At 35.0% G+C, this 27,432-nt stretch overlaps 1 protein-coding gene across 1 annotated transcript in view; it reads right to left on the bottom strand.

Moving 5' to 3' along the window:
• Positions 1 to 389: 389 nt before the first annotated feature.
• The window catches only part of ZPBP (zona pellucida binding protein), a gene marked incomplete at its 5' end in the record, with an annotated part of 83,534 nt that continues 56,491 nt past the window's right edge, over positions 390 to 27,432 (bottom strand). The window contains 2 exons of the mRNA XM_082632814.1: positions 390 to 576; positions 24,749 to 24,926. Coding sequence (XP_082488940.1) covers positions 482 to 576; positions 24,749 to 24,926 — 273 coding nt within the window. The 3' untranslated portion in view covers positions 390 to 481. The remainder of the gene's footprint in view (positions 577 to 24,748; positions 24,927 to 27,432) is intronic.

Here is a 27,432-nt window from a genome sequence, read left to right as displayed (position 1 = left end):
GCTAAAAATTGCAATAATAAGACTTGCAGTGACTTTGAGCTATGAAAGGTCAAACTGGAAGGAACAGAATCCCATAAAATTAAAACAAAGGAATGAAACAAGCTGAAATTAAAATGATTGTGGAAGAATATGGTGGCCTGAGATTAGTCAACATATAATAATGATAGAATGGGCTGGTTTTGAAAAATCATAAAAAAATATTTTGGGCTAAACCAATATAGTATATTTGAAACTATTTTAAAAACAGTGATCCAAGAAATATTTTGGAGTCATATGTAGGTCTGGCACTAATGAATAAAGATTACTGGACGTTCTGTATATAAGGCATATGGACATACCGTGTTTCAATTAAAATGATGACACCATATTTTGGTAATATCTAATATATTTAATTTTGGCATAATAGTGATTTACTATATAGTAATATTTCAAAAATATACTTTTGTGTTTAACAAACCACCGAAGAGCTCAAAATAATGGCCTATAAACATGCTTTTGCTCCAAACACCAAGCTGCTATTGCACTGAAGGCAGTGAATTCCATCACGGGAGTTATAAGATCCAGGGCTGCAGATCACTGTGAATAAAAAATAAGTTAATAAGTAACGGTTTCCTAATGCCACGTAAATTAACTTTACATGGAGGATAAATTTTCAAAGAAGAAAGAATTTTTCAAAACAAAAATAATTTGTTTTTAATTGTGGTAAAATGCATATAGCATAAAATTTGCCATTTTAACCATTTTTAAGTGTACAGTTCAGTAGTGTTAAATGTATGCAAATCATTGTACAACTAATCTTTAGGACTTCTGCATCTGGGAAAAACTGCAACTATACCCATTAAACATCTCCTCATTCCCCCTCTCCCAGCTCCTGGCAGCCACCATTCCACAATTTGTTTCTATGAGTTTGACTCCTCTAAATGCCTCATGTAAGTGAAAAGTTTTAAGTTTTCACTCTAATCCAGCTTAAACCAAGACTGTGACCTAAAATAGTTGTACTGACCACACGATGTTGACATCAGAAGGCTGACTGGGCCATCCTGTAAGTTACAGAAGAAGCCACAAGGGGTCAAGAACCAAATGTGACTACCAGATGGTCCATAGTAACCACGATTTAGATGTATAAAGATAGCCCCAAATATGGGAAGGACTTGCAGATCATTTCTAACAATCCTCTGATTTCAAATCCTATTTCTATCATGGGCTAAAGGTGTAATTCTGGAAAAAGTACTTAGCCTAAAACATAACTCAGTTTGGTCATTCCTAACAAAAGGACAATGTATACCATGAATACGTCACCACTACTCCCTCTGTGTGATGGAAAGTAAAGAAAGGCAGGAAGAAACCAAGGTCAAATACATTCTCTGCCATTGATTAACTTTGGGATCCTGGGCAAAGCAGTCAATTCTCTTAGTTCTAGTTTCCTTATTTGTAAAACAGGTACAGTAACAATCAAGTCATAGCATTATTGTGAGGACTGAAACCAGATGACTTAGATGAAAAGGCACCCAGCATGTGATGGGCACTCAATAAATGCTTAACCCTGTGCATTGTGGGGTTGCTGCCTCTACTCACCTCTTCCACTGGGGGCGGGGCGGCATCAACGTCATGGGATGCCATCAGCCCCTAATTAGGTTGGGGTCTCTGACCAACCTATTGCAGATGTGGTCAGCCAAGGGATCACAAAGATGTTAGTAATAGCACATCTAAGGCATGGGTATTATGGGCCATCAAAAAAGATTCTTTATCTAGCACCATGATTTAATAATACATGTCACTAAATGGATCTGGGTCATATTATATTATTTAATTTCTTATTCTTTTTAAAATATATTTTTTCAAATTGGGAAATATCTTAACCGTCACTCAGAAAAAGTATTTTCCATTCTAGGTTCCACAGAGTTCCTCAAGTTTTAACAGACATTTTATTTGGGAATTAATGTTCCAGATGGAAAAAAAATTGGTAAACAAAGTTAAATAGATTGATTTGCTGCAGTAATAAGAAGAGGGTTTAAAGTGAAAATGTATGTGGTAAAATTCTAATGACATAATATTTCTCAAAGGTGTGTGATCATGGTACACTTTCTCTCAAAACACATATTAAGGGGCTCCCCTGGTGGCGCAGTGGTTGAGAATCCACCTGCTAATGCAGGGGACGCGGGTTCGAGCCCTGGTCTGGGAGGATCCCACATGCTGCAGAGCAACTGGGCCCGTGAGCCACAACTACTAAGCCTGCGCGTCTGGAGCCTATGCTCCGCTACAAGAGAGGCCGCGATAGTGAGAGGCCTGCGCACCGCGATGAAGAGTGGCCCCCACTTGCCACAACTAGAGAAAGCCCTCGCACAGAAACGAAGACCCAACACAGCAAAAATAAATTAATTAATAAACTCCTACCCCCAACATCTAAAAAAAAAAAAAAAAAAACACATATTAATATTTCTTGATGCACAAATATGGAAAGATTTAGTGAACGTATTAAAAGTGTCAAATCATTACATATGGAGAAGAGAAACCTTCATTTAGTCTTTACACACAGACTTTATACATGACTGTTACAAACAGAACTGATACTGGCATAAAATCATCTAAATCAAAGTTTAAATAAGTAATGATATTCTAATAAATATTCTTAAAATTTAAAAAACCTTCATAATATAGTACATGTTACACCACAGAGCCCTTATCTGTAGCACTCTCTCCTAGGATATATCCTGAAATATTTTGTTCTCTTTTAAGTGGAATTGTGGGAAAATGCTAAAATGTTATTTAAATTTACAGTATAAAATTAGTGAACTTTTCTTCCAGGTCTGAGTCTCAGTGAGTAGAACATCTCCCAGCTACAGTTATGAGAGCAGCCTGATTAAAACTATTATTTCAATAAGAAGAGAAGGAAGCATTGGTGACTGATCGGTATCGAAATATGAAGAAATAAGTAAATACAGGAAAATATCTTCATGAATTTTGGGTAGGGAATAATTCCTTAAAAAGGGAAGTGACTAGCCATAACAGAAAATAATTGATACATGTGGTATTAAAATTAAGAACTTAAAGTAACAATAGTCAAGCAAGAAAACTAGGAAATAGTTGCAGCTATATAACCAACAGAGGACTACCGTTCAGAAAACACACACAATTCATATAAATCAATGAGAAAAGGACAGAAAATAATAGGAAAAACTTAACCAAGGAGGCAAATTCTTGTGTACTGAAAACTACCAAAAATTGCTGAAAGAAATCAAAGACACAAATGGAAAGACATCCCATGTTCATTTAATATTTAATACTGTTAAGATGTCAGTACTACTAACTATTCATGAAATCTCCATCTATGAAATCTCTAGATTCTATGAAAGTTCTATCAAAATCCCAGTGGTGGCATTTTCAGAGATTAAAAAATCCATCATAAAACTCATTTGAAATCTCAAGGGACTCAGAATAGCCAAAGCAATTTTGTAAAAGAATAACAAAGTTGGACATCTCACACTTGCTGATTTAAGTACTACAAAGCTACAGTAATTTCAGTGGCCTGGTACTGACATAAAGACAAAATTACAGACAAAAAAAAAAAAAATAGAAATAAACTTCCAAATAATTTTTAACAAGGATACCAAGACCATTCAATGAGGAAAGGACAGTCTTTTCAACAAATGGTTGAGCAAACTGGATATCCACTTGAAAATGAATGAGGCTGGACTCACCTTACACCATATATACAAAAATTAACTCAAAATGGATCAAAGACCTAAACATAAGAGCTAAAACCATGAAATTCTTGGAAGAAAACATAGGAAAAAGCTTTATGACATTAGATTTTACAATGATTTTTTTATATGACACTGAAAGCATGAGGACAAAAGACAAATAATTAAATTGGACTACATCAAAATCGAAACTTTTTCTGTACACTTGAACCAAGGAAAGGCCATATGAAGACAAAATGAGAAGGTGGCCCATTATGCCATCTGTAAGCCAAGAGAGAACTCACCAGAAACGAATCACCAGCACCCTGAACTTGGGCTTCCAGCCTCCAGAATTGTGAAAAAAAATTTTGTTTAAGCCATCCAGTATATGGAATTTTGTTATGGCGGCCCACCCTAATACAGTATTTATCCAAAAGAACTAAAAGTAGGATCTCGAAGAGATATCTGCACACCCATGTTCAGTGCAGCATTATCCACAATAGCCAAGAGGTGGAAGCAACCCTATGTCCATTGACAGACGAATGGATAAAGAAAACGTGGCATACACATGTAGACAACGGAAATGTGGTACATTAGTGCTGGGCCGCCTCATGTGATGTTAATGTGGGAATGTGAAATTATAAAAAGTACTGTGGAATGGTATGAAAATGTGTGATGGTCACGTACTACACATGTTGGAGGTGGGAATGTGATACATATACACACATATACACAACAGAATAGTATTTAGCCTGCAAAAGGAAGGAAATTCTGACACATATTACAACATAGATGCCAAGTGAAATAAGCCAATCACAAAACGACAAATGCCACATGATCTCATTTACATGAGGTACCTAGAGTACTCGTCAAATTTACAGGGACAGAAAGAAGAAGAGTGGTTGTCAGGGACTGAAAGGAGGGCAGAATGGGGAGCTAGCGTTTAATAGGTACAGAATTTCAGTTTGGGAAGATGAGAAAGTCCTGGAGATGGATGGTATTGACGCTTACACAACAATATGAATGTGCTTAATGCCACTAATTTGTACCTTGCAATATGCTTAAAAGGTTAAATCTTATGTATATTTTACCATAATAAAAAATGTGATGCATTACATAATCATCAGATTGCAAATATTTAAAGTTTGGTTATGCCAAGAATTGGCATAGATGTAGACAGGATCTGTCCTACATTGCATTGTAAAAGTGTTTTCTAATTTTTTTGTATTAACCCCATCTGACATATTTTAATGAATTGCTCATCTTATGATCCAATATTAGCTAAAGACCTAGGATATACAAACAAAAATATTCACAACACCATTGTTTGTCATAGTCGAAAAACTGAGAAGTAGGAAGCAATTTCAACCAACAATAAAACAGATATATACTCCTTGATATATTCATAAAATAGAATATTATATAGAAAAAAAATTTTTTTTTAAATTGTGTTACAACCACAAAAATGTGCATGAATCTCACAGATACAATTTGCAATACTGTGAATCTGTTAAAATAGCCTATCATTGGACAGATTCTCAGACTGGATTTTTAAAAATCCAACTTTATGCTGCTAATGTAAAAATGTAAATTTTAATCAAATTAATCTATACCTGCACTGCACTCATAAATAAAACCTCAACTACAATTTTATTTTACATAACTTGACAAATCAATCTAAAATGGACAACTTCTAAAGAGAAAAAAGAAGGTGATTTACCCTCTCTATACATCAAGATATTAATTACCACAAACAGTAAAACAAAAAAGAGGACCCTTTAAAAGACATATATATTCGTGTGTATGTACATATATGTGTATATACATACGAATGTAGGTGTGTATATATATGCACCATATATTATAAGTATATATATGTGTACATATACACACACACACACACACAGTATGTACCCTTATTTTATGGACCTGAGAGTAAAGAAACAAAATTTGAAATTAATAAAATAAATTATTAGAGAATTTTTTCCTGGTTGTGAGGCAGGTAAGACTTTTATAAGAGAAAACAAATAGAGAAAATAAGCAATAAGACTTATACAATATTAAACAAAAAATAATGCACCAAAGACAATGTCCACAATGCTAAAAATCAAGTAGCCAAGAATTCTAATTCTAGCTTATATTGAATTAATCAATCTGCAGAAAACACTTATAACATCTGGAAAGAGGAAACATACACTATTTGACAGTCTTGAAGAGGTAGCAAAGACAGCAGGCAAATGGGTAAAAGTATTATCATATATTTCAGCAGTGGGCACCCACCACGCTATGTAGTGCACGGGTGGCTAAAACTGAAGCAAAAATTATGTCTACTTGGTTACAAAAAATGAGAGGACAGACTTCTAGGCCACCAGAAGATATAGAAAGTAATGGGAGAAATTCAAGGAAATAGGTAGAAACAGAAGCAGCAACTCTAAAATCTCACATAAACTCCATGCAGATAACTGGCTGATGTGAGACCTTCACATTAGTCAGTGATATTGCAAGAAGTTCAAAACCAGTAAGAGTTGGAAAGCTGAACAAACTGAGAAGATGGTGCCTACAATGGGAGAGACAGTTTAGATTTTGAATCTAGCATGTTATTAGGCTAAATAATAAACACTCTTCAGAGCAAAAATAAGCCAGAAGACTCTACATAGCACTACCAATAAAGTTTAGGATATAATAAAAATTATTAGATTTTCAAAGACACAGAAAACTAACTCATAGTCAAGAGAAATAAGAGTTTAAAAAAAAAAGAATAGAGTAACATCAGCAAAGATACTGGCAGCTCCAAATGACAGTCCCAACTAAAGAAACATGAAAATAATCAAGCAAAAACTCTCAGAATTAACTTTGAAAGAACTCTAAAAAACAATCAACATATAGGAAATAGTAAAATGGCAGAAATAAGTCCTTTCTTATCAGTAATTACTTTTAATGTAAATGGGTTAAATTCTACAATCAGAAGACAGAAACTGGCAGAATGAATATTTATGATCCAACTATATGCAATCTGGAAGAGACTCACTTTAGACCAAATGAAACAATTAGATTCAAAGTGAAAAAGTGGAAAAAGATATTCCATGGAAACTGTAATGAAAAAAGAGCTGGCACTAATTAAAATTAAATAGACTTTAAGTCAAAAACTGTTATAATAAAAAAAGGAAATTACATATTCCTAAAAGGATCAAATCACTAAGAAGATATAACAATTATAAAAATATACACACCAAACAACAGGTACAGAAAATATATAAAGCAAACACTGGCAGAACAGAGGGAGACATAGCTCTACAGCATTACTTGGAGATTTCATTACCTCTCTTCCAATAATGGATAGAGTTTCTAGACAGAGGATCAATAAGGAAATAGAGGACTTGACAACACTATAAACCAAATAAATTAACAGATGTATATAGAACACTTCACTCATAGCAACAGAATACCCATTTTTATCAAGTACACATGCAATATTTTCTAGGATAGACAATATTTTAGGACACAAGACAATTCTTCATAAATTTAAAAAGAATGATATCATACAAATCACAATAGAATGAAGCTACTGAAGAAATCAGTAACATAAGGAAAAGTGGAATGTTCACAAATATGTGGAAATTAAACAACACATTCTTAAAAGGCCAAGAAGATATCAGAAGGGAAATTGAAAAACATATTGAGATGTATTAGAATGAAAGAATAACACACCGAACCATATGAGATTAAGTGAAAGCAGAGGAACATTTATTAGTAGTAAATGCCTATACTGAAAAAAAAGAAAGATTTTAAATCAATAACATAAATTTACACCTGAAGGGATGAGAAAACAACAAACTAAATCTACAGATAGCAGAAGGAAGAAAAATTTTTTAAAGAGTAAAGTGAATATTAATGACAGAGAGAATTTAAAAAATAGAGAAAAGCAAGGAAAACAGAATTTGATTTTTATAAAGACTAAAAGGATTGACAAACCTTTAGGTAGATTGAGAAAAAGAGAGAAGAGAGAAATTTCCAGAGTCAGAAAGAAAGATGGAACATCACTACCAAACTTACAGAAATAAAAAGGATAAGCCAATTTTAAGAAAAATTATATGCCACCAAATTAGGTAAACCAGAAAAAAAAAGAAAAATACCTGGAAACACACGTGTTACAAAAACTGACTGAAAAGAAATAGAAAACCTGAAGAAATCTATAACAAGTAAAGATATTGAACTAGTAACTGAAAACCTCCAATAATGAAAATCTCAGGGTGAGATGGCTTCACTGGTGAATACTACCAAACAGTTAAAGAATTAAACAAATTCTTCTCAAACTTTCAAAAACAGAAGAGGAGGAAACACTTACTAATCAATCTGTGATATCAGCATTGCCCTGACCTCAAAGCCAGATAGAGTTATTACTAAGACAAGGAAGTAAATATCAATATCTCTAGAATGCAGATGCAAACATCCTCAACAAAATACTAACAAGCAACTTCCAACACTATATTAAAGTATTATTCACCATAATCAAGTGGGATATATCCCAGGAACTGCAAAGGTGGCTAAACATATAAAAACCAATCAAAGTAATATACTATACAAATAGAAGGGGGAAAAAAACCTACATGATCATCTCAATTGATGCAGAAAATGAATTTGACAAAATCCAAAATTTTCATCATAAAAACACTCAACAAACTAGGAACAAAATGAAAAAAAATTCAATCTGATAAAGGGCTTTTATGAAAACCCCAAAGCTAACATCATCTTCAATAGTGAAATACTGAAAGTTTTCCCCCTAAGATCAAGAACAAGGCAAGGATGTCCTAAAGAAAGTTCTAGAGAGAGCAATTAGGCAAGAAAAAGAATAAAAGGCATCTGAATTGTAAAAGAAAAAGTAAACTAATTGTAGATGACATGATTGTGTGTATGTATACCCCCCCACACACACACACACACGGAGAGAGAGAGAGAAACCTGTGAATACTCATATACACACGGTACTAGAGCTAATAAAGGAATTCAGCAAAGTTGCAGGATACAAGACCAACACACAAAGAGCGGTTATGTCTATACACTAGCAGGGAAAAATCCCAAAAGAAAATTAGAGAAGCAATTATATTTACATGATAATCCACAAAAAATCTAGATGTAAATTGAAGCAAGAAGACTGAAGACTTGTAAAATTAAAATTATAAGACATCGCTGTAAGGAATAAAAGAAGACCTACATAAATGGAAACACATCCTGTGTTGGAGAAGTGGAAGACACTATTGTGAAGATGACAATACAAGCCAAAGGAGACTACAGACCAATGTATCCTGTATCAAAACCCCTCAGGCTCGGTTTTGTTTTGTTTTTTTATAACATCTTTATTGGAGTATAATCGCTTTACAGTGGTGTGTTAGTTTCTGCTTTACAACAAAGTGAATCACTTATACATAAAGATATGTTCCCATATCTCTTCCCTCTTGCATTTCGCTCCCTCTCACCCTCCCTATCCCACCCCTCTAGGTGGTCACAAACCACAGAGCTGATCTCCCTGTGCTATGTGGCTGCTTCCCACTAGCTATCTATTTTAGGTTTGGTTTTGAAAAGAGGGAATGATGATCCTCAAATTCACATGGAATTGCAAGGGGCCTAAAATATACAACATAGTTTTGAAAAATACAAACCTAGAGTACTCACACTTCGAAATTTCAAAACTCCCTACAAAGCTACCATAATCAAAACAGTGTAGCACTAGAAAAGGAGAGAAGGTACACTAATGGAATAGAACTGAGAGTCCAGAAACAGCCACAGACATCAGTGGTGAACTGATTTTCAACAAGGATGACAAGATCACGCAAGGGGGAAAGAACAGTCTCTTCAGTGAAAAGTCCTGTGACAACCAGATAGCCACATGACAAGAATATATTTGGACCCCTAACTCATACTGTTTTCTAGAACTTACCTCAAATCATCAATGACCTCTTTGAAAAAAAGGAAAGGGGTAAATTTTTCACAATTTTAGATTCCATAATGGTTTTTTAGAAATGACACCAAAAGTATCAGCAATAAAAAAGAAAATAAACTGAACTTTGTAAAAATATAAAACTTCTGTGCACAAATGGACATTATTAAGAAAGTGAAAAAACTCTCTGAGAATAGATAAATATTTGCCAATCATACATGTGCTAAGGTCTGAGTATAAAGAATATGTAAATAGCCCTTAGAACTCAACAACAAAAAGAAAGAAAACCCAATTTAAAAAATGAAGAGAGGACTTGCCCAGACATTTTTCTGAAGATATACAAGTGGCCACCAAGTACAGGAAAAAATGCTCAACGTCATTAGTCATTTGGGAAATGCAAGTCAATACTGAGACCCTACTTCACACACAAGGATAGCAATAATTTTTTAAAGGAAAATAACAAGTGTTGTTGAGAATAGTTACCCTTGTATATTATTAGTAGCACTGTAAAATTGTGCAGGCACTGTGCTAAATAGTTTGAAAACAGCTCAAGAAAGGTAAACACAGGATTGCCTGTGTATAAAGTATAAACAAACAATGTAATATTATTCAACCATAAAAAGGAATGACATACTGATGCATACTACAATGTGGTTAAATCTTGAAACATCAGGTTAAGTGAAAGAAGCCAGAGAAAAAATGACAAATATTGTATCTTTTCATTTGTATGAAATATCCAGAATAGAGAGAGAAAGCAGACTGGTAGCTGTCAGGGGCTGAAGGTAGAGAAAAATAGGAAGTAACCACTTAATAAGCAAAGAGTTTCTTTTTGAGGTGATTAAAATGTTTGGGAACTAGGTAGAGGTGGTGGTTGCACAGCACCATGTACTAAATGTCACTGAATTATCCACTTTAAAATGTCTTTATGTTATATAAACTTCAACTTGATTAAAAAATGAGTAGAGCTTCATGTGACCCCTGGGCCAATATACATTGGTGTAACATATGTGTAATTGATAACCAAAAAGGGAGGACAGAGAGAGTAATGCTGAAAACAGTAAATGACATATATGACCCCAAAGCCTTGAATTTAGCAAAAGATATAAATGAATAATCCAAAAAACTCTTCAAACACCAACATGAAATGTACAAAACCTCCACCCCTACACACAACATAGTCAAACTGCTATAAATCCCGAGTAAAGATAATCTAAATGCTATGGAGTACAAATGATGACACATTAAATGCAGGGTGCGAGAGGGAAGAAGTATGAGTAGCAGTTCACTTCTCACTAGAGGCAATAACTGCTAGAAGGCAGTGGAACATTATTCAGTGCTAAAAAGAAATACTACTAAGTGAAGGAAGTCAATCTGAAAAGGCTACACACTGTAGGATTCCAACAATGTAACACTCAGGAAAAGGCAAAACTATGGAGACAGTAAAAAGATCAGTGGCTTGGGGATAAAGAAGAATGAATAGGTGGAAAGCAGAGAAAGGTTAGGGTAGTGCAGCCACACTGTATGATACTATAATTGTAAACATATGTCTTTACACATTTGTCCAAAAAACAGAATGTACAACACCATGAGTGAATCCTAATGTAAACCATGGACTTCGGGTGATGATATTTCATTCACTGTAGATTCATCAATGACAACAAATGTATCACTCTGCTGAGGGATGTTGAGCGGTGGAGGTTAAGCATGAGGGGGGCCAGGGGACATATGGAAAATCTCTGTACCTTACATTCAAATTTGCTTTGAACCCAAAACTGCCTAAAAAATAAAGTTTATTTAAAAAACATGAAAGGTAAAAAAAGACATTTGGTAATACAATTTAGAGACACTGTAGACAATAACCCTGCACTACAAGTAAGGCTAATTAAGAAGTTCTTTAGCCTGAAGAGAACAGTGGCCAGATAGAATAAAGGAAATGATTTACCATTTTGCCTGAAACAACCGAAACATAATAACCATAGAAAGACATGGAAAATGGTTTTCAAGAAACTGGACATCAAACCACAAGGGACAGTGATCCCAAGGGACATACAGGAAACAAAATATTGATATATGAGCTCTACAACTGTTGTAGATTATTGCTTTCAGTGAGTTTCTAAATTATGGCAACGGGAACTAAGGTGGAGCTGAGTTCTTCCCTGAACTGAAGAGACAAAGCTGAAGTCCAAGACATTGAATGCAGCTAGTGTTCTTCCTGGGAACCAGAAAGGAGATACTGTGGAGACAGAGAACTCTGGAGATGACTAGAACATCTCACTTGATTGTATAACAGAAATCAGCATATGTGTCTGAAGAAGCTACCTGAATCTGGGGAAAGGACCATCAATTTTGATAACTTTAGAGGAAAGGGTGCTTGGCAATCACTCAGGCTAAAGAACAGTGTCTGTTCCCAATAACCAGAATAGAAAATTCATATTCAAAAGGCATTGGGTGGAGCACTTAGGAAAGTAGTGGAAAATGATTAGCTTTCGACTGAATGCTGAACCAGAAACACCAATCAGATTAGAAAAGCAAGACATGAAATGATCAAATTGTTTTCAATAATGTATTAATTGCATGTGAAAAAAAGAAGACAAAATTCACAGGAATACAAAAATATGCAGTACCAAATAAGGTAAAATCACAATGTTTGGAATCTACACAAAGATTACTAGGCATGAGAAAGAGGCAAGAAAACACATAATAAAAGGAATAATCAAACAATAAAACCAAACTAGAAAACAGGAGGTGAAATACTTGTATACTAAAAACTACAAAACATTGCTGAAAGAAACTACAGGAGACCTAAATAAATAGAAAGTCATTCACTCTGTGGTCATGGTAGGAAGACTTAATATTAAGATGTCAACATTACCCAAAGCAATCTAGATATTCAATGCAATCCCTATGAAAATTCCAACAGCTTTTTTTTTAAAGAAATTGAAAAGCCATTCCTCAATTCATAGTAAATTGCAAGTGGTCCTGAACAGCCAAAATAAAATCTTGAAAAAGAAGAACAAAGCCAGAGGACTCGTATTTCCCAATTTCAAAACATACTACAAAGCTCCAGGAATCAAAACAGACAGACCTACAGACCAATGGAACAGAAATAAACCTATTCATTTATTACCAACTGATTCTTGATAAGGGTGCCAAGTCCATTCAATGTGAAAACAGTAAACTCTTCAACAAATGGTGCTGGGAAAACTGTATTTCCACAAGCAGAAAAATGAAGTTGGATCTCTACCTCACGCTATATACAAATATTAACTATGACTTAAATAAAGAGCTAAAAATTCCTAGAAGAAAACATAGGGCTAAATCTTCATGTCTTCTGGTATGGCAACAAAGTTAAAAAATGGATAGATAAATTGGACTTCATCAAAATTTTAAATTTTGTGCATCAAAAGACATTATCAACAACTTTGTTAAATGGCTAAGCAGAAATGTTAACAGGGTCTATCTCTTTCTGGCACAAGATATAAGCACTAATCATAAGAAAGCTGGAGTGATTATATTAATATCTAACAAAGTAGACTTCAACGCAAGGAATATTATCAGGAATAAAAAGGTGTATCATTACATAATGATGGAGAGTCAAGTCATCAAGAAAAGGAGCAATCCTAAATGTCTATTTACATAATTACTGAGTTTCAAAATACTTGGAAGAAAATAAAGGAGAAACAGTCCAATCCACAATATCAGCTGGGAGCTTCAACATTTCACTCTTACAAATTGATTTAACAAGTGGAAACTAGGACAATAGAAATACAGAAGACAACTTCTACTTAAATGCCAGAATAAACTTATTATTCAAGAAGACATGGAACGGGCTTCCCTGGTGGCGCAGTGGTTCATAGTCCGCCTGCCGATGCAGGGGACACAGGTTCGTGCCCCGGTCTGGGAAGATCCCATATGCCACGGAGCGGCTAGGCCCGTGAGCCATGGCCGCTGGGCCTGAGCGTCCGGAGCCTGTGCTCCTCAATGGGAGAGGCCACAACAGTGAGAGGCCCGCGTACCACAAAAATAAATAAATAAATAAGCACAGTAGAAAATCTTTGTGACCTTAGGGTAGGAAAATGTTTATTAGAACACAAAAACATGTGAACCACAGAATAAAAAAATAATAATAAATTGGATTTCTTCAATGTTTTGCTTTGAAAACAAAAATGTAAGCCACAGTCTGGGAAAATAGTCACAGCACATATATCAGAAAAAAAACTTTTTGTCCATACTAAATTAAGAACTCTTACAACTCAGTGAGACAAACAACGCACTTAAAAAATGGGAAAGATATTTGAACAGATACTGTGCAAAGGAATACCAATATCCAATAGAAACTTGAAAATATTTTTTAAAAAGGAAAATTAAAATTAAAACCACAATGAGATACCACTACACATACACACACTGGAATGGCTAAAATTAAAAAAGAGTGAGCATACTATATGCTTTGGAAAGTATTTAGAACAACTGGAACTCCACAACCTTTCTGGTAGAACATGAAAATTGTACAGCTGCTTTAAAAATAATTTGGCTTTTTTTTTAATAAAGTTAAACATACACTTACCATATGACCCAGCAATCGCAATCATAGGTATTTTCCCAGAAGAACTGAAAACACATGTCCACCCAAAGACTTGTACAGGAATGTTCATAGCAGCTTTATTTGTAATGGCCTAAAACTGGAAACAACCCAGATGTCCATCATCAGGTGAATGGATAAATAAAATGTGGTATATCCATACAATGGACTACTACTCAGCAATAAAGAGGAGCAAACTATTAACACATGAGATAATACTGACGAATCTCAAAATTACGCCAAGTGAAAGAATTCAGACAAAGATTATATATTGCATGATTCCATTTATTAAAAATTATTAAAATGCATGCAAATATATAGTGATGCAGAGCATATCTGCATTTGCTTGGGAATGGATATTGAGGGAGGACTGATTACAAAAAGGCATAAGCAAAATGCAGGGTTACGGCAGAGATCCTCTTCTTGACTGTGGTGATAGTTTCATGGATGTATATGTGTCCAGGTCATTAAACTGTATAATTTCAACATGAGTACTTAATTGTATGTCATTGTTGAGCCCAAACAAAGCAAGTTGTAGAGGTTATTTAAGGCAAGACGCCATTTATTGATTATCATGCAAACCAATACTATTTGTCATTGTTGATTGCCTCAATAAGAATTAAAAGTATAAAATTCGGGATTGGGTTAAAAAATATCCAATTCTGATAATGAATATATCTGAGCAGAAGAGGAAGACAATGGATTGTTGAGGCCTTCACAGGAAGCTTCAGCTGTGTCCTATTTAAATCACTTTAAATCTTAGGATACAAAGCAAGTGACAGAATATGAAATTTGTTTGGAATGGGAGATATGAAAATACTTGTTTATAACATCATTTTCTATATTTCTAGATGTTTGAAATATAACATTATAAAGAAAAATTTTATTTCCAAAGAGCGATAATAAATCAAAGACACACACACATACACACACACATGCATCGTTCCCTGTAAACCAAAACTAAACAAGCTTCAAGGTACAGATAGCTTCAATGAGGTATTGAGGGAAAAATTATATAAATTTTACATAAACCATTCAGAAAAAGCAAGAAGAGGAAATGACTGCAATTCATTTTTAAAACAGCAAGTGCCCTAATAACAAAATTGTATAAATATTTACAAGAAAACTATAGACCAAAGTTCCTTATGGATATAGACACAAGAATCCTTAACTAAATGTTAGCATATAAACCTCAGTGATATGTAGAAATTACAAATGATGATCACATATAGTTTATATTACAGGTCAGTTTATACAAAGTTGGTTTAACTTCTATGTATCGATCAATGCATCATAAAACATGATAAAAGATACAAAACATATGATCATCTCAATGGTGTATACAAGACATGACAAAATTCCATCTCCTTCATGATGAAAAATCAAAATAAATAGAGAATGGAAGGGAATTTCCTTCATCAACCCGATTAATGGCATCTCTTAAAAGCCGCCAGCTAGCATCACAGATAAAGGAGAAAGCCCGTGGGCCCTGACAGTTGAAACAGGAAAAGAATGCCAACTCTCACCACTTTTGGTGAGCACTTTTCTGAACATTCTAGCCAGACTAATGGGGGCGATAAAAAGAAATAAAGAGCATGGAAATGAGAAATAAAGCAGTGAAACTGTCTTTATTCCTATGTGAAATGATTAGGTATGAAGAAAATCCCAAAAATAAAAAATAAATTCTTAGAACTGTAAGTTTTAGCAAGGCCACACAATACAAGGTCAATGTTTCTAGAAGAAAATAGGAAAAATTCTTCATGAATTTGGGGTAAGCAGAAATTTCTTGGATGGACACAATATCTTTGGTTCCTTAAGAAAAAAAATTAAGAAACTTAGTTTTGTCAAAATTAAAACTTCTGTATTTGAAAGACACCATTAAGAAAGTAAAATGAATATATATGGACCTGTTTCCAGAATACATAAATAAACCTTGTAAGTCAATATTTAGAAGAATAATAACCAGAAAAAGGGTAGAGGAAATGATGTGAACAGTTCACAAAAGAACATATGTGAATGCTCACAGAGAACGTGAGAAGATATTTGATATCATTAGCTATAAAGTAAATACAAATTATATCACAAATAAAATAGCACTACACTGATTAAAATTTAAAAGATGGACAATATCAAGACTGCAAGAATGTGAAACAACCAGAAATCTCATACACTGCTTGGTGGACATGCAAAATCATACAACTACTTTGTAAAAGTTTGGGAGTTTCTTAACAGTTAAAAATACTCTACTATATTATCCTAAAACTTAACTCTTATGCATTTACCCAAGAGAAATGAAAACACAGGTCCACAAAAACTTACACAGAAATGTTCATACAAGCTCTATTCACAATAGACAAAAACTAGAAACAACCCAAATGCCTGTCAAAAACTGAATGTATAAATAAACAGTGGTAAATTTAATAAGTAGTTGTGATTGTGAAGTAGCATAAGGGGACAATTCGGGGAATGGAAATTTCTATATCTTCATAGTGGTACTGGTTAAATGGATGAATACACTTGTCAAAACTCACTGAACTGTACAATTAAAATGTGCACATTTAAAAATGAGTGTGTTTATGACACCTTAATAAAGTTGATTTAAAAATTTTCCCCACAAATACTGCATGATCTAAAAGAGTCAAATTCACAGAGGCAGGAAGTAGAATGGTGGTCCTCAGGGGCTGGTGGGAGGGAGAAATGAGGAGATATTACAAAGTTTTAGTTATGCAGGATGAATAAATTCTGGAGAACCAAGTAGAGCAATATGACTCTAATTAACAATATTACATTTCATACTTGAAATCTCGTAAAAGGGTAGATCTTAAATGATCTCACCACACACACACACACACACACACACACTATATATATATATATATATATATATATATTTATGTAACTATGTGAGGTATGGAGCATGATGGATATGTGAATTAGCTTAATTGTGGTGATTATTTCACAATGTATACATATATCAGAACATCAAGTTGTATATCTTAGATACATACAACTTTGTCAATTATACCACAATGAAGATGAAAAACAGACACAGAGATATAACACACTTATGAATATGAAGCCATCTTCTCCCCAAAACATAATCCTATCAGGCTTACTGAAAATGAAAACTGACCAGCTGATTCTAAAATAAATAGGGGAATATAAGGACCTTGTGACAGACTGTATTTCCCAGAGATGGCTAACAATATATCCATCCCATTCTACACATTCTTACAATTGTGACCTTGTTGAGCAGTAGAATCCATCCGGGTCACCTCCTCTGTTCCTAAGTGGAACTTTGTATGACAGAAGTGACACCAGCTGACTTCTGAGGCTAGATCATGGCTTTCTATTGTTGTCTTAGGACATGAGCTTTTAGATTCATTCCACTGCCATACTGTAATGTAACATTGCCCAGTGCTCACACAGGGCCAGTTAATGTGTATAATCCCATGAGTTAGTATGGAAACACTCAAGAATAACAGGCTTACAGCCAGAGTAAACAGAAAATTCTTGCCTCAATAGCAGAGAATGACTAGCCTAGACGGAACATTGGTTCAGCCAAATAAATTAAAAGTAAGACCAGAAATAACCAAACTGTTTCCAAACAATTTTTCTGTGTGTAAGAACAAAACGCAATAATGCAAAAATATAAAAATACAAAAAATATTCAATGCCAAACAACAGAATATTCACAAATATCTGGCATTGAAAAATTACTTGGCATGAGGGAGACAAGACAATATGACTCACGATAAGAAAAAAAGTTAATTACAATCTACCCTGAATATGTGGAGAAGGACATTAAAACAATTAATGTAACCATATTCCCTATGTTCAATTATCTAGTTAGCAATCACAATTACATAAGCCAATTTCTTGCAATAAATCTCTCAGTATACATATATCCTACTGATTCTTTCCTCTGTTGGAACCCTGAATGATAAACCACGACAATGCTAATAAAAAGAAATCTGTAGTTAGCAGTATTAATATTAGACAAAACAGAAGTCAGAGGAAAGATTATTACAAGGAACAAAAAATATCTCATAATGATAGGGGCATGAATATAACCAGAAGGATATAGCATAAAACATGTTTCAGTAAATTAAAAAGTATTCAAATCACACATATTCTCTCTGACAACTGAATTAAATTAAGTTTCAATAAAAGAAAGATCTCAGGGCTTCCCTGGTGGTGCAGTGGTTGAGAGTCCGCCTGCCGATGCAGGGGACACGGGTTCATGCCCTGGACCGGGAAGATCCTACATGCCGTGGAGCGGCTGGGCCTGTGAGCCATGGCCGCTGAGCCTGCGCGTCCGGAGCAACGGGAGAGGCCACAACATTGAGAGGCCCACGTACCAAAAAAAAAAAAAAAAGAGAGAGAAAGAAAGATCTCTGAAAATTCCCATAACATCTGGAAATTAAACACCACAATTCTAAAGAACCAATTGCTTGAAGAAGAAATCCAAAGAGAAATGAACATTATGAAGTGAATGGAAATGAAAATACAACATGTCGAAATTTGAGGGGTGCCACTAAGGCTAGGGAGAAGTTTATATCTTGATGGCCACAAATTATCAAAACATTACACCCCCCCCAAAAAAAACCTGAACAGCCGTATGTATTACAGAAATCGAATTTTTAGCAAAAAAAAAAAAAAAACCTAAAAGACAAAAAACATTTCCCAACAAAGAAAACAAAATAAAAGGTGTACTCTGTCTTTGCCTTGCTGCTTACAGTAAAATGCAGGAGGAAAGAGATAAATTGATGATAGCACTGCTAAGCAAAAAGGAACCATCATCTGGTAATTAGAAACCTATCCAGTTTTCAAAGAATGCTAAAATCAAGAAGTCCACTGTTAAAAAGCAAGATCTAGAGAGTAATGCTATGGCTGGACAAACTTTTGATACCAAGACTACGTATGTGATTCATAGGTCCACTCAACCATCTTGGAAGAAACCTGGAATTGAGATATGGAATTGCAGGAAAGTTCTGTGCCTCCACAAGAGGTGTCCCTCTTGACTAATGATGTGAATACCCATGACATACACAGGAGAACTGCAAGGTTTTTTTTTTTTTTTTTGAGGTATGCGGGCCTCTCACAGCTGTGGCCTCTCCCATTGTGGAGCACAGGCTTCAGATGCGCAGGCTCAGCGGCCATGGCTCACGGGCCTAGCTGCTCCACGGCATGTGGGATCTTCCCGGACCGGGGCACGAACCCATGTCCCCTGCATTGGCAGGCGGACTGTCAACCACTGCGCCACCAGGGAAGCCCACTGCAAGGTTTTTAAGAATGTTTTACAGCAGAAACACTGCTAACTTGGACTAAACGGAACAGAGACAGGATCAAATTAAAGGCATTTTTTAGATTTCCAAAATTCTACAAGCAGGAAATGGGCTGGTAGAATTATCATCTGCAAACATGCACTACCCTTGAATAAAAAAGGAATGACTCCCATGGAAAGGTAATAGGTCCAGAGGCAGACCAAGTCAGACCCACAGGCCTGAAACAGGGGATAATGGTACTTCCATGGACTAGAATGAAGTGCCTGAGAAAATATTTGAAGAGATTATAGTTGAAAACTTCCCTAATATGGGAAAGGAAATAGTTAATCAAGTTCAGGAAGCACAGAGAGTCCCATACAAGATAAATGCAAGGAGAAACATGCCAAGACAACATATTAATTAAACTGTCAAAAATTAAATACAAAGAAAACATATGAAAAGCAGCAAGGGAAAAACAACAAATAACACACAAGGGAATCCCCAAAAGGTTAACAGCTGATCTTTCAGCAGAAACTCTGCAAGCCAGAAGGGACTGGCAGGATATATTTAAAGTGTTGAAGGAGAAAAACGTACAACCAAGATTACTCTACCCAGCAAGGATCTCATTCAGATTTGATGGAGAAATTAAAACCTTTACAGACAAGCAAAAGCTGAGAGAGTTCAGCACCACCAAACCAGCTTTACTACAAATGCTGAAGGATCTTCTCTAGGCAGGAAACACAAGAGAAGGAAAAGACCTACAATGACAAATCCAAAACAATTAAGAAAATGGGAATAGGAACATACATATCGATAATTACCTTAAATGTAAATGGAATAAATGCTCCCACCAAAAGACACAGACTGGCTGAATGGATACAAAAACAAGACCCATATATATGCTGCCTACAAGAGACCCACTACAGACCTACAGACACATACAGACTGAAAGTGAGGGGATGGAAAAAGATATTCCATGCAAATGGAAACCAAAAGAAAGCTGGAGTAGCAATTCTCATATCAGACAAAATAGACTTTAAAATAAAGACTATTAGAAGAGACAAAGAAGGACACTACATAATGATCAAGGGATCGAACCAAGAAGAAGATATAACAATTGTAAATATTTATGCACCCAACATAGGAGAACCTCAATACATAAGGCAAATACTAAAAGCCATAAAAGGGGAAATCGACAGTAAGACATGCATAGTAGGGGACTTTAACACCCCACTTTCACCAATGGACAGATCATCCAAAATGAAAATAAGGAAACACAAGCTTTAAATGATACATTAAACAAGATGGAGTTAATTGATATTTATAGGACATTCCATCCAAAAACAACAGAATACACATTTTTCTCAAATGCTCATGGAACATTCTCCAGGATAGATCATATCTTGGGTCACAAATCAAGCCTTGGTAAATTTAAGAAAATTGAAATTGTATCAAGTATCTTTTCCAACCACAATGCTATGAGACTAGATATCAATTACAGGAAAAGATCTGTAAAAAATACAAACACATGGAGGCTAAACAATACACTAATAACGAAGTGATCACTGAAGAAATCAAAAAGGAAATCAAAAAATACCTAGAAACAAATGACAATGGAGACACGATGACCCAAAACATATGGGATGCAACAAAAGCAGTTCTAAGAGGGAAGTTTAGAGCAATACAATTCCACCTTAAGAAACAGGAAACATCTCGAATAAACAACCTAACCTTGCACCTAAAGCAATTAGAGAAAGAAGAAAAAAAAAAAACTGCAAAGTTAGCAGAAGGAAAGAAATCATAAAGATCAGATCAGAAATAAATGAAAAAGAAATAAAGGAAGCAATAGTAAAGATCAATAAAACTAAAAGCTGGTTCTTTGAGAAGATAAACAAAATTGATAAACCATTAGCCAGACTCATCAAGAAAAAAAGGGAGAAGACTCAAATCAATAGAATTAGAAATGAAAAAGGAGAAGTAACAACTGACACTGCAGAAATACAAAAGATCATGAGAAATTACTACAAGCAACTCTATGCCAATAAAATGGACAACCTGGAAGAAATGGACAAATTCTTAGAAATGCACAACCTGCCGAGACTGAATCAGGAAGAAATAGAAAATATGAACAGGCCAATCACAAGCACTGAAATTGAAATTGTGTTTAAAAATCTTCCAACAAACAAAAGCCCAACACCAGATGGCTTCACAGGCGAATTCTATCAAACATTTAGAGAAGAGCTAACACCTATCTTTCTCAAACTCTTCCAAAATATAGCAGAGGGAGGAACACTCCCAAACTCATTCTACAAGGCCACCATCACCCTGATACCAAAACCAGACAAGGATGTCACAAAGAAAGAAAACTACAGGCCAATATCACTGATGAACATAGATGTAAAAATCCTCAACAAAATACTAGCAAACAGAATCCAACAGCACATTAAAAGGATCATACACCAGGATCAAGTGGGGTTTATTCCAGGAATGCAAGGATTCTTCAATATACGCAAATCAATCAACGTGATACACCATATTAACAAATTGAAGGAGAAAAACCATATGATCATCTCAATAGATGCAGAGAAAGCTTTTGACAAAATTCAACACCCATTTATGATAAAAACCCTGCAGAAAGTAGGTATAGAGGGAACCTTCCTCAACATAATAAAGGGCATATATGACAAACCCACAGCCAACATCGTCCTCAATGGTGAAAAACTGAAAGCATTTCCACTAAGATCAGGAACAACACAAGGTTGCCCACTCTCACCACTCTTATTCAACTTAGTTTTGGAAGTTTTAGCCACAGCCATCAGAGAAGAAAAGGAAATAAAAGGAATCCAAATCGGAACAGAAGAAGTAAAGCTGTCACCGTTTGCAGATGACATGATACTATACATAGAGAATCCTAAAGATGCTACCAGAAAACTACTAGAGCTAATCAATGAATTTGGTAAAGTAGCAGGATACAAAATTAATGCACAGAAATCTCTGGCATTCCTCTATACTAATGATGAAAAATCTGAAAGTGAAATCAAGAAAACACTCCCATTTACCATTGCAACAAAAAGTATAAAATATCTAGGAATAAACCTACCTAAGGAGACAAAAGACCTGTATGCAGAAAATTATAAGACACTGATGAAAGAAGTTAAAGATGATACAAATAGATGGAGAGATATACCATGTTCTTGGATCGGAAGAATCAACATTGTGAAAATTATTCTACTACCCAAAGCAATCTACAGATTCAATGCAATCCTTATCAAACCACCACTGGCATTTTTCACAGAACTAGAACAAAAAATTTCACAATTTGTATGGAAACACAAAAGATCCCGAATAGCCAAAGCAATCTTGAGAACAAAAAATGGAGCTGAAGCAATCAGGCTCCCTCACTTCAGACTATACTACAAAGCTGAGTAACCAAGACAGTATGGTACTGACACAAAAACAGAAATATAGATCAATGGAACAGGATAGAAAGCCCAGAGATAAACCCACGGACATATGGTCACCTTACCTTTGATAAAGGAGGCAGGAATGTACAGTGGAGAAAGGACAGCCTCTTCAATAAGCGGTGCTGGGAAAACTGGACAGGTACATGTAAAAGTATGAGATTAGATCACTCCCTAACACCATACACAAAAATAAGCTCAAAATGGATTAAAGACCTAAATGTAAGGCCAGAAACTATCAAACTCTTAGAGGAAAATATAGGCAGAACACTCCATGACATAAATCACATCAAGATCCTTTTTGACCCACCTCCTAGAGAAATGGAAATTAAAAAAAATTAAAAAATGGGACCTACTGAAACTTCAAAGCTTTTGCACAGCCAAGGAAACCATAAACAAGACCAAAAGACAACCCTCAGAATGGGAGAAAATATTTGCAAATGAAGCAACTGACAAAGGATTAATCTCCAAAATTTACAAGCAGCTCATGCAGCTCAATAACAAAAAAACAACCCAATCCAAAAATGGGCAGAAGACCTAAATAGACATTTCTCCAAAGAAGATATACAGAATGCCAACAAACACATGAAAGAATGCTCAACATCATTAATCATTAGAGGAATCCAAATCAAAACTACAATGAGATATCATCTCACACCAATCAGAATGGTCATCATCAAAAAATCTAGAAACAATAAATGTTCGAGAGGGTGTGGAGAAAAGGGAACACTCTTGCACTGTTGGTGGGAATGTGACTTGATACAGCCACTATGGAGAACAGTACGGAGGTTCCTTAAAAAACTAAAAATAGAGCTACCACATGGCCCAGCAATCCCACTACTGGGCATATACCCTGAGAAAACCATAATTCAAAAGGAGTCATGTACCAAAATGTTCATTGCAGCTCTATTTACAATAGCCAGGAAATGGAAACAACCTAAGTGTCCATCATCAGATGAATGGATAAAGAAGATGTGGCACATATACACAATGGAATATTACTCAGGCATAAAAAGAAACAAAATTGAGCTATTTGTAATGAGGTGGATGGACCTAGCATCTGTCATACAGAGTGAAGTAAGTCAGAAAGAGAAAGACAAATACCGTATGCTGACACATATATATTGAATTTAAGAAAAAAAAATGTCACGAAGAACCTAGGGGTAAGGCAGGAATAAAGACATAGACCTACTAGGGAATGGACTTGAGGATATGGGGAGGGGGAAGGGTAAGCTGTGACAGAGTGAGAGAGAGGCATGGACATATATACACTACCAAACGCAAAATAGATAGCTAGTGGGAAGCAGCCGCATAGCACAGGGAGATCAGCTCGGTGCTTTGTGACCACCTAGAGGGGTGGGATAGGGAGGGTGCGAGGGAGGGAGACGCAAGAGGGAAGAGATATGGGAACATATGTATATTTATAACTGATTCACTTTGTTATAGAGTGGAAACTAGCACACCATTGTAAAGCAGTTATATTCCAATAAAGATGTAAAAAAATTAATAATAAAACACTTCTCAAGTCATATTATCAAAAAAAGAAAAAAAAAGATAAATCACTCTAGTTGTCTCATAACTAGTATTTGTGCTTCCTCCCAGACAACTGCCTAACACCTAAACCCCTCTTCACTCTAGTATTAAAACAAGGCCAGAATTAATTTGGCCTTTTTCTTTTAAATCTTCAGATTGACATAGTGTTTTCAAACACACTACTTCAAACCTAAATGATAGTAAAAATAAGTGAAAGACATTCACTTAGGCATGATGAAGACAGTGAGTTTTCATATGTATAAACCATAAAATCATAGTTCATTACATACCACAGCACTCAGGACATTTTGGGTGTTTCAGGATATTCATTCCATACCCTGGGAAGCAGCGATTAATCCAAACCATTTGGAGAGTACCATCAATGTAGTATATCTCAGGCAACGGCTCTGCACGTCTGCCCTGAACTTCCACTTGTTGATCAAAAAATCTCTCTATGAGATTTTTAGCCTGAAATAGAAATACAGTATGAAAAAATTATCACATAAATGTAATTTTAGAACAAATAAGGACGCTTATGTATTTAGAAGCAGGGGAAACAAATTCTCCAGGTCCTTATTTTTTCTTGAATTCATAGGATATAAATAACACCTGTAAAACTGAAAAGATATCACCTATAAACCTCAAATATTTCTAAATGCACTTCCATATACAACACAAAGAAAATATTTCAATATATAACCAAACTTCTTGGTCCCTTTGGTTTTGAATAATATATGGATGGGCATAAGAGCAAAAACAAGAGAGCTCTTTGAAATTAAATGTACTTTCAGAAGGGTACTCTAACAATTAAATGTTCTTAAAGAAATATACTTTAAGAATCTTTAAGAAGCATATCCTGAGACATCTGCTCCACTCTTTAAATAAAGAAAAATTAGGTTTAAAGATGGCATACAGCACATGTTAAAACTTCTAGCTCTGTTTCAAAAATCAAATTTACAAAATAATTAAGGCCTAATTCTGATCTATAATTAATTACCTTTTTACTTGTAGTAATTATTCTGGCTTGACTCCGAAAAGTAACAAGAGGCTTATACTTTTCAGTGGCTGGCAAGCCTTACCTGGTAAAGCATGAGGTATGGTCATGAGTTCACACCCTCTGCAAGCTAGTTAGCTCTGCTCAGTTCTCCTATGCTCACCTGCACCTCTCAGGTAGTCAGAAGCAGGGGTAAGTGAAATCATGCTCATCTATAACCACTAATGGTGCATCTCAATCTACTCACTTCTCCAGACACCTTACAATTTACATCCCTCTGATGAAAATTTCTATAAATAAATGTAAAAATGTTTTTCAATATACTGCATTCAACTCATTCTATTACTGAATTACTATATTTTTACAGTCTAAATGGTTTTCTTGTACATCTAATAAATTCTGTCAAATTTGCTGCTATTTACAATTTTGGTTAAGGAAGTGCTTATGAATTAATTAGCTACAAATATGGTATCCAATTAACTACATTTAAATGCAAGACTAAAGTAAAAGTATCAGGAGACATGATCAGAATCACTTGGCTTCCTGACACCCTATGCAGGAAAAAAAATGAAAAAAAAAAAAAAAAACAATTAAACTATACCTCTCAAAACCTGACAAGAACAAAAATTATCATGTAAATCAGATTCTTGTTTCCTGTTTTCTTTCTAGGAAGGAGCATGAGGATAAATCTCTTATTTGATAAAAATGGAAAGAAGGTAAGAAATTATTTGAATCATTGACTAATTTTTTTAAAAATAATGAGTATGTTGATGGTTGACATGGGGTTAATTATTTGTACCAAAGAAAGTGTGAAACTGAAGAATTCTCTGCGTTGGGTAAAGATTAAAGATTTTAAAGTAAAAATTTTTGGACAAATTTGGATGACATAAGAAAAAATCATAATTATAGAAATTCTTCATAGATTAATCACCTGGTTTAAGATACAAAGAATTAATTCAACTGAATAAACATCAGATTGCCTGGCCCAAGCTACTCCTCCCTTCACCCACCCCCCGCAAATTTTATAGAATTATTAAGCATATATGGAAGGAATATGTTCTATAATTATTGGTTATTGATTATAAAACTAGAACAAGAAATCATTACCACTTCAACAATAAGCAGTTTGTAAACTATATAAACTTCTGCATGGAGAAGCTGAACGGCTTACTTTAAATACCATAATCTGCTCAACTGATCATGCCACATTAGGTACTGAAAAAGGCGACTAGAAAGGCTTAATATGTGCTCTACATTAGTCCAGCAAGCGATAGGAGTCCTAGGATAGGCAAAAAGTATCATACATTATACACGACCAGAGTTGAATTGGAGCTCCAGTATCCATGAGGCGAGAATTCATTATGTACCAGGTGTTATGGACAATACAGTTTTAAGATAGAGTCCGTTGGAAACCTCTGGTTAACACGTATATTTGGGGAATCTCTTTGGAAAATGACTATAGTCATCAAATGGGGCTGGAATTAAAAAGCCAAAAAAAAAAAACAAACGAAAAAGGAGAGGCTTACAGTATCTTGGATGAAATGGAAAGAATTGTGAATTTGCATAGAAAAGACTGGTGATCTCAGTGCTCAGTGAGCAAATGAGAGGTAGGGTGTCCAGATCTTACAGGACAATGTCCCAATGAAGAACTGTCGAAAAAGTTTAAAACAAAAACACAAAGTTGTCCCTCTGATGGTAGGAACACCAACATGGATGATGTACACTCACTCATATCAGTAAAACAGTCAGAGAACTATGAGATAAAGCTCAGTTTCAAAGCAGAGCCAAAGGGAAGAGGAAGAAAGTAAAGGGTTATATAATAGTTTGAATTCTATGAAAGTTGGAATCTACTCCTAAGAAGCATAATGAATCCAAGAACTTTAGAATAAAGAAAAATTTAACTTTGTAAGGTAGTCTACTTCAGTCCTGAAGCAAAAGACAAAAGAATCGACTCTTCACTCAGCATTGTCACTGAAATGG

This window comes from Mesoplodon mirus (assembly GCF_964341445.2).
Source record: "Mesoplodon mirus genome assembly, chromosome: 9".
In the NCBI taxonomy this organism is placed as follows: domain Eukaryota; kingdom Metazoa; phylum Chordata; class Mammalia; order Artiodactyla; family Ziphiidae; genus Mesoplodon; species Mesoplodon mirus.
Note: the sequence above shows the minus strand (reverse complement) of the source record. Positions and strands in the feature narration are given on the sequence as shown.